This window comes from Quercus robur, chromosome 2 (genome assembly GCF_932294415.1).
Source record: "Quercus robur chromosome 2, dhQueRobu3.1, whole genome shotgun sequence".
Classification (NCBI taxonomy): Eukaryota; Viridiplantae; Streptophyta; class Magnoliopsida; order Fagales; family Fagaceae; genus Quercus; species Quercus robur.
The window spans coordinates 57,242,269-57,251,810 of record NC_065535.1 but is presented as its reverse complement, the minus strand read 5'-3'; the positions used below and the strand labels follow the sequence as shown (position 1 = coordinate 57,251,810).

General features: G+C 35.7%; 1 protein-coding gene across 1 annotated transcript; it reads left to right on the top strand.

The window, feature by feature from the left end:
* The first annotated feature begins 6,503 nt into the window (after nt 1–6,503).
* On the top strand, nt 6,504–8,367 carry LOC126714143 (transcription factor MYB1-like). Its single transcript, XM_050414151.1, has 3 exons — nt 6,504–6,704; nt 6,804–6,933; nt 7,666–8,367. Exons 1-3 carry the CDS (start codon nt 6,575–6,577, stop codon nt 8,207–8,209), a joined length of 804 nt encoding a protein of 267 aa, XP_050270108.1. The 5' UTR covers nt 6,504–6,574; the 3' UTR covers nt 8,210–8,367.
* The last annotated feature ends 1,175 nt before the right edge of the window (nt 8,368–9,542 follow it).

Sequence of the window (9,542 nt, the reverse complement as noted above, 5' to 3'; positions counted from 1 at the left end):
AATAGGTAAAAGTGCAGATTGTAAGCATATCCCAGTCATGGCTACAACTTTAGCATGTACCAGCAATGGGTACAAACTGCAACACGTACCAGCAATAGGTACAAGCCGTAGCACATCCTGGCAAAGGATGCAAATTGTAAGCAAGGCCCAACGAGGGGTACAAAGAGAAAGAGCCTCAAGTGGGTATAAAAACCCAAAAGTGGGTGTGTAAAGTGCACAAGATTGACCTCCTTGAAAGGAATTGGTTCAAGGGAGCCTAAGGAAGCAAGGAAGGCGTAACTTAAAAAAAAAAAAATTTCTAATAGTACATCACTCGAAGCCACACAAGCATGGATACTTTTGCAAGTTTCTATACAAAGAGATTAGCCAATGACATTGCAAACCAGCTAGCGACATTTCCCTCCTCCTTCAAGGTGCAAACTCACCAAAGGCTTGGAGGTATTTCGACTTAACAAAAGAAAGGTACCCTTTTGGTAAGCCCACTCATTACTACCATGTTTGAATATATCAAAACACTGCAAAATGTTGTGCAAGAGGTATCACCCATGCACTAATATTTTATTCATATAGATTAAAACGAAAATTCTAAAAATTTTGGTCTTCTTACTTGACCAATTATCAAATATCAAATTTTGGAATTCTTGTGTGGTTGAGATCCTCACATGGTTTCATATACATGAAGTAATTTTTATTGCCATATCTTATTTGGCAATTGGCTTTTCCAGTGCATACACTGGGGGCTAAAACAAGATTATAAATTTTCCTTAGATATATCTTTTACTTGATGAAAATTAAGAAGCCTAGTGCGAACCTTACTGTACATAAGTTCAGCCATTGTTATTTTCTTTGGCTTATGAACTATATGGAATATAGCAATTCAAACAACAATATATTTGGTGGCATGGTATGTGAATAATCTGCTGCAACCTGAAATATTATATAATCTCTCACAATTTGGAAAAAGAATGAGGCAAAGATCAAGAGCATCCACCAGAAGAGCAAGGCCTTTAGCTAAAGCAAGGCGTGGAGATGTTCCTAAGCCTTCTAAGTCATGTCCTCAGGGAAGTTTCTATCTCTTAATACATTTTAAGAAGAATAGCTAACCTTGATTAGACTTTAAATCAGTATGTTTTTATGATTCAATGATTTATGATATCATGGTCCCATTGGTAAGTCACTATTCATGGACTAAAAATCTCATGGGGCAAACATCTTGGTGTTATTCACCTTAGCCATAGCAAGCATGTACTACAATGCATAGAATATCTTTGGCAAAGTTCATAGGGGATCCCCTCATTCAACCTATTTTGTAAAACAAACAAAATCTTGTTGACAAAGCTGTGCTATCTTATATTAAGATTTAATATGCATTCAACATGATTTTTGTATGCTACTTTCAAAAAAAGGCATATCCTAGAATTGCTAGCAAAAAACGTTAGTGCTAGAAATATACTATTAGTATCAAATGCAATACCAATATAATTTGGTTATACATATATATCTGCATATATTATTGATAGTTTGACAAAGTTGATTTATTGAATACCAATCTACAGCCTAATACTAATATGAAGGTGAATTCTAACCTTTCGCAACATGTTAGTACATCCCATGAAGGAAGTGTAGCAATTCCTTTGGAGTTTCCCTCAAGAATTATTTGATCTACACATTAATTCTACAAACCAGAAAAGTATCCAAAAACAATTTATTTTCTCGCGCGTGGGCTACAGGTAACCCATGAGCTCGGGGGGCTAATGTTGAAGGCCAAAATTTCACAAAAAGCCAATTCCATGAAAAATAAAGAAGGCCCAATTCAAGCAGCAAGAAGAATCAACATTAAGGCCCAATTTATGTTCAGATTTACAGCAAAAAGGTCATCAAAAAGTCCAGCAAAATCCAGTGAAAGAACTGGGCCGAGATACCCAGAGGCTGCCAGAGGCCCGAGATCCTCAGGTAATGCAGCATAGTTACTGTGGGATTGAAACAGCTCAAGAGAGGTACCACGAAATACAAGAAAGGAAGAACAAAGATGTCCTTCTCAAGTACCCAGTGATGCAGCAAAGAATCAGAAAGTATAAAGCAAACATTCATGAACAAAGGAGTTGTACCACAAGGAACCAAGAATGAGAAAATCATACGTAGAAGCAATTGGAAGAGAACTTTCAACCCAGCAATAAAAGATTCCAACTATTTGGGAATAATGACAACAAGGAAATACAACCGCAGCTGAGTCTGAAAAGTGAGAAATCTTAAAGGAAGAGAGATTGAAGGCTAGGACGCCCCGGAATGGAAAGTCAGCAAGTGACTTTTAGAGAAACAGTATTAAAAGATGAAAACCATGAGAAAAAAGGGAAGAGACCAGCTCCTAAGAAAATAACACAGCACGAGCTCTGAGGGGCAAAAGAGAGAAATCACTAGTACCATGGAGCCCTAGAAAACACACTATAAAAGGAAGAGAAAACCCATGTTGAAGGGGGGGGGATTTTCAGTAGGAAGAATATCATAACAGAGTCATTAGAACTCTGTAAAATTTAAGAAAAACAGAGGAATGTCTCCCGGTATCCCAAAAACAGCCACTATAGCACATACTTGGATTCAAAAGGATTCAAACTTTGCAAGTCTTAGAGGCTTGAATAGCCATCAAAGTCTGTAATTTTTGAGCTTATTTGAACCTTGTATCACGTCTTAGTGAGCACATTTGTAATCCACAATCAAGAAAAATAATGAAATATCTCATATTGATTTGAGAATTTCTAACAATTACTTTGCATATTTCTTTACTGCTTCTTGCTGCTCAATACATATATATATTCTTGCTTGTAAAGCTGAGTCCCTACCCAAGCAAAGCCACTCAGACTTGAGTTCCAAATCCCACAAGTCTTGTGCAAAAGCATAAGTCTGTGAGAATTGGGGCCAGGATCCTCGTGGCTGAATCATCCTTATGAAATTCATTTATATATATGTATATGTATTAATATATATATATATATATATATATATCATAATCTAAGAAACTAACAATTATTTGAAGATATGTGCCCTGTATAGTTGTTCTTGTGTAGGACCTATAGAGGTAAAAAGAAAGGACAAAACTCCATTGCATAACAAGCATGGAGAAAGATTGTATAGTGCAGAGAACCAGAGATTCTGGGTTCTTACAGGCCTAATACGCCCCGGGATCCCACGACAGTACGCCCGGGGAGGAATCGCATTTTTGCCTTGAGGAGATTTATGTGACTTGCGCACAACTTGGTTCGTAATCAGCCCCCATTTAGCTGCGGTGAACCAAGCCCAGTCCACCAAAACACAACTATTTGGCCCAGGATCCTTGGGCCTGTGTGCTAAAGAAAAAAGCACTCTCACAGTCTCTTAGACATTTTCTCGCTTGTTTGGACTCCGATAAGTACCAAACTTTGGGGTTTCTCATGTTTCCTCATTAGGAACATGTTTGATTCATTGGTTGTGTGTTTAACACACCTTGCCCCACATGTGCATTTTTCATGCATTGGTCATGCATTGCACTTAGCCACCTCTTGCACACACCCTTGCTACCCTTGTCATGCATTGGTCTATACCTTACTTCTTCATCCTAGCATGTCATGTTTACCTTATGATTTGTAGCATTTTACTTTGTCTTGGGTTTGAGCTTCATTTTCTCATTCATCTCGCACCCCTCATGCATCATTAGCATTGTTCGTACCTTCATCTCTTGCCCTCGTTTCTTCTTGACCCTTTGTCTATTCCTGACCAAAAGGGGGAGAGTATACTCTAGAGAATATACCGGAGTATTTTGTCATTTCTATATGACTCTTGTGCACATCCTTAGGGGGAGAAATTCTATTTCTCATGCACATTTGTAGGGGGAGAGATATTCCTTAGGAGAGATGCATATACCAAGGGGGAGAAGACATTGAGATAATAAGAAAACTTTGTTTTGTTTGTTTCCTTGTTGGCTTTATGGTGCTTTGAGTTATGCTTTGTGGTTCTCATCGCATCATGTTTTTGTTTTGGACATGCATACTTCCTTATGCTATTGTGCTTCATTGAATGCATGTTCGGATGATCAATTACTTTGCTATGCGATCATTGTAGTCATTTCTATATGACTATTTTGGTGTATAATCAAGTTGCACACATGTTTCACATCATGTTTACTTGATCGCAATTCATTTGTTACATTATACTTATCCTTTTATTACTTGCTTTATCTTGAGGGTCTAATGTGTTTTGTGCAAGTGTTTCAGGTTACAAGTATATATGTTCTAAGTGCATCACAACTTCTCATCACTTTGAAGGGGAGAAATTTTAAGCACTTTTAATTTATATTGTTTAAGTTTATATTCAGTATTTTGTGCTTTGTACCCATGTTGCTTATGTAAGCTTTTAGGGTTATGTTTTTATGCATATATGTAGGCTTTATGGTTTGTACCTTACTTAATGCAACCTTTTATGCTATGTTGAAATCAGTATTTCTATCTAAATGTCTTGCATTTTGATTTATGTACTGTCACTCTTGTGCCCTTGTAGGATTGTTCCTAGATGCATATACTTAGTGTATTATGCATTGGTTGAGTTTTGGGCATACAAGTAACTTGCATTGTTCTTGTTAGCTTGTATATTCAAGTGTTCATTCCAAGTGTGAATAAGCATTGTGATCACTACCTTGTAGTGATTGCTTATTTGATCAAGCCATGGTTTGTTTCTTAACTCCATTTTTGCTTGATCACATATTGCTTGCTTCATATGCATTTCATGCTTTTCTGCATACAATGATCATGGTGTATTGTTGTATTTCAGGAGATTCATGTTCATATGATTCAAAAGCTGCACAGCTTCTAGATTTAGGTGTGAGTGAGTTTTGCCATTGTTCTCAAACTCACGTTTAAGTCTAGAGTGTGTTTTTGGGTATTTTGTCACGGAATAGCCAAAGGGGGAGATTGTAAGGTTGAATTTAATCAACCATGTGTTGGCTTTATTCCGTGACAAATTTGCTTGTAATATAGCACTTAGAAGCCCTGTATTTAGGTGGGAATCATGTAAGGGTAGTGTGTGAGAGAGTGTGAAGAAATGCTCAAGACAGTGCAGTGAAGCAGAGACTCGCGGCTAGGACTCGCGGGAGGCTCGCGGCTTGCAAGTCGCCAAAAGTTACACACGCGCAGAGCATGCAAGGGAGCTGAACAGTCATGCTAGCTGGAGCACTACAGGACAAAAATCCAGACTGGCCATTCAGCTAGCTCGCGGCTTGAACTCGCAACTCAGTCAAGTCGCGAGGTCAAGTCGCCAACCAGCCCTGTTTTGGAAAAACTGACTCTTTGCATTCCATTCTCACACCAGTATAAATACCCCTCATTCCCACAAAATATGTGTGGTTATTCAGAAAGAAAAACCCTAAGAGAGGTTTCTTCAAAACACCCACCCAATTAGAGAGAGCTACTCATTCTTAGAGAAAAATCTTTGTAGTCTCTTCTCATTCCCTCTCTCATTGTCATACCTATTGAGAGGAGATTTCTATCCAAACGCTACCCACACCCATTTAGAGTGTTGAGTGTTTTTGGAGCTTTGGGAAGTATTGGAAGATGCCAAGGATGGCGGATGCTATGGATTATAGCGGAATCCGGTAAGCTAGAAAAGAAAAAGGTTCGGCGCAACCTCGTTGGAGCAAGAAGTTTGGAGAGCTTAGGTACATCGGGTAGATTAGGTTTGGAGGGTCTATTGCTGTTCATGTATCCCAACTACATTTTCTAGTAGATTACTAACCGCTTGGAGGGCGGCGGAGAGGTTTTACGCCGAGAGCTTCGGTTTCTTCTTCGATAACACATCGTGTGTTGTCCTTGTGTTTGCATCTCTATTCCCTTTATCTTTGCCTTTTATTTTCTGCTATGGATGTGATTTTAATTGGCTTAGATTGTTTACCAATTCTGTATTAAGTTTTTGTTCATGTTCCGCACATTAATTGTTTGATATAAAGCTTGAATTGGTAATTTGTAATTTGGGGGTCTAAACGTTCAAGGGTGTTTATACACATATTTGAACTTTCAGACATGTATGCAGAAGTATCTGGCACGTGTCCAACACAGGTATAACACCTTAAATGAAGTGTCCGTACTTCCCAGTTAATAATCATAAATTATCAATATGTACAGTCTATTCATTTAAAAATATATATCAATATAGCCTCAAAAGTAGGTGGTGTTCCTTTTTTTTGAGAGAATATTAGGTAGTTATGTTCTTATTGCTAAATGCGGAAAACATGCTACGGTCATGAATATAATAATAATAATAATAATTTCAGATAGGCCATGCTTTATGTGGCATATATCTATAATAAGAAGGCTTGGAACTCACTGTAGAGTAGTGTGAGCAAAACCTAAATAGAGAAAGTAAAAAGTTGACTATTAGGTAGTTTTTGTTGCTAAACGTGGAAAAAATGCTACAGCCATGAATATAATAATAATAATTTCGGTAGGCCATGCTTTATGTGGCACATTTGTATAAGAAGGTTTGGAACTCACTGCAGAGTAGTGTGAGCAAAATCTAAAAAGTGAAAGCAAAAAGTTGTTGTGAGAGAGCAGAAATGGGAAGGAGGCCATGCTGTGCAAAAGGTGTAATCAGAGGAGCATGGTGTGCATGGGAAGATGACATCCTTAAAAACTACATTAAAATCCATGGCGAAGGGAAATGGACAGACCTGCCTCAAAGAGCTGGTTCTAACTTCTAACAATATGCACTATATATTCTCTCTTCTCTTAAAGTGGTTCTCTTTTGTCGATTATATATTCATACTGACACTTCTAATTTTGTAGGGCTGAGGCGATGTGGGAAGAGTTGCCGACTTCGTTGGTTGAATTATCTAAGGCCAGATATCAAGAGAGGCAACTTTTCTGAGGACGAAGAAGATCTCATTATCAAACTACATAAGCTTCTTGGTAACAGGTATGGGAAATCTACTTCTTCTCCTCCGGAGCCGGTTCAATATAATTTGAGATTTGAGGCGATAGATTTAAATAATGGTTTTTATAAAAATATATATAAATTAAATAATTTTATTTAATATTAGAGATATAATTTTTTCCCCAACTTTATGTGATGATAAGTTGACTACATTGTTCAAAAAGTTATATGCCTAACAGTGATCTTCATATAAAATATTGTATAAAGTTTTTATTAACTCCTTCTGAGTAAACCGAAATGTATTTTAGATTAAAAAGAAAACTAAATATATTACTATTATTATTATTATTATTATTATTCTATGATTTTAATATGATAAACAACACCTTTTTTATTATAATAATTTTATGATTTTTTTATTATATTGATTTTATGAAGAAATGATAAACAACACCTTACACATTGCTATTAATTGCAAATTTGATAATATACAGTGATAAGTTTAACGAGTATTAAATAAAAGATCAACATAAGTAACAGTAAATTTAATTTTGAGGAAAATTTATAAAATCCACATATGTGCAAATCATAAACAAGTAAAAGAAACTCATTTTGCATGCAAGAATTCTTTTTTTTTTTTTTTTTTAGTTATAAAGGAGCATGAGAAATTTGAATCCTGAATGTTTTCATTAGAAATATCATGAAATGTTAATCAGTTGAATTACAGGAATACTCACATATAGATTATATGGTCTTTTTTTCCTTTGGGCGCAGTTGGTCACTCATTGCTCGGAGATTACCAGGCCGAACTGACAATGAGATAAAGAATTACTGGAACACCATTTTAAGTAAGAGGATAAAAAATTTGACATCAGACTCTAATCCAAGAATAAAACCGATTGCTCACCCTGTGATTCGACCAAAAGCAGTACGGTGCACAAAGGTTATTCTCCCATGGCAACCAAATAATAATCAAATATTGTTCAATGAAAATATAGTTCCTTATGGGAATAGAGAAAACCTATTTCCTTCAGTTCAACTGGAGAATAATATCTCTAATTGCCTGATAGATTTGGATACAAATTACCTTTTGAGATCAGATGTGCAAAATTTAGATGGCCACCAAACCAACAAAATCAATGTACGTGACATTGTGTTGGATTTGCCAATTTCTGGATGCGATGCCAAGCTTAAAGATTTAATAGATGGAGGGAAGCCTGAGAATTGGAGGGCTACTAATCCTTTTCAGCCAAATGAAGCTATGGATCTTAACACACTAGCATCTTTTCTAGATTCAGAAGATACATGGATTAGCTGAAAGTAAACGAGATGAATAATTAAGCCCATTATCTATAGTCATCTATGTGTATCTAATTAAATCATGAATAGTTGGAGTGTATTTTGCTTGGCATTCGTTGAACCCAATAATGGATAATGCTCTCTGCACGTTAATATTAGACATTTTTCGGTTGCAAATGTATTGGTTTGACCCATTAAATATTTATCATTTAGCACACCAAACACCAAAAACAGACCATCATGAGGTGTGTTAAATGTCAAAAAATTTTGAGACATGTTATAATACAATCTCATCTTTGACATGATATGGATGAAAATGGTATTTGGTTTTTATTATTTTTTATTCATCTTTCTCTCTCTTATCAAATAAAATATCTCTTCATCTGCGCATTCAGCCACACATTCACTGCCACGCATTTTGTATTTTTTATATTGTTAGTTTTTTAATGTTTTTTTAATATTTGTATATATTATTTTAATGTATAGAATTGAAAAATAAAAGATGTGATGTACGGTGAATTATAAAATAGTATGTTAAAATAATAAAGTAATATTTTTGATGTGTTAAAATGATACATTTATAAAACATATGATGATAATGCTCTGATACTCTCATATACCAAATATATATATACACACTCACATATATGCCCTATATATTGTGTTAGTGGCATTGTTACCCAAATATGTGTGTGTAATTGCAAATGAAGAGGCGTAATTCACCTTCCTCACACAAACACGACTATTCTTGACATTGTAGGAGCTTGTGGCTTCTTCCTCTCATTCTCATGGCCAGTTTCTCATCAGTTGTGTTATGTCTACCTACTTTTTTTATAAATAAATATCTCTACTAGTGATATTTGAGAGTTTGGTAAATTGCTTTCAGTTTTCACTCCCTTTTGTTTCCTTGGATGTTTTAATTCCTTTGCTTTTTGGGTATGTGGATCTTGGTTGAAAATTTTCAACAATTCCTTCATGTGTTGTCATGTATGAGTAGCGGGAAAAAAATCTGATATCGGTCGGAAAAAGAATACCGACCAGTAAAATAAAAACCAGAAAAACGGAAACTAACAATAAAAAAAAATATCTTCTAACCCATAACATCGTTGTCCAAGAGTGACCAGACATTCTTCTTCCTCTTCTTCTTCTTCTTCTTCACGCCCAGCCCTCCATACGACTGCCTCTTACTTTTTAAATATTTATTTCTAAGACTTCAATTGTTTGCTGTGACTTTTGGGTTAGTTTGGATTGAACTTATTGGTATTGAAACTGAAAATTGAAAACTGAAAACACTATAACAAAATAATTTTTAAATGTGTAAATAGTAGTGTAGATCTATTTTTAATATTTTA

What these genes read in the sequence shown, in the direction of transcription:
- LOC126714143 (XM_050414151.1), top strand. Translation starts at nt 6,575, where the DNA reads ATGGGAAGGAGGCCATGCTGTGCAAAAGGTGTAATCAGAGGAGCATGG. An exon ending in AGACCTGCCTCAAAGAGCTG is followed by an intron (nt 6,705 to 6,803) that starts GTTCTAACTTCT and finishes CTAATTTTGTAG; the next exon opens with GGCTGAGGCGATGTGGGAAG. An exon ending in CATAAGCTTCTTGGTAACAG is followed by an intron (nt 6,934 to 7,665) that starts GTATGGGAAATC and finishes CTTTGGGCGCAG; the next exon opens with TTGGTCACTCATTGCTCGGA.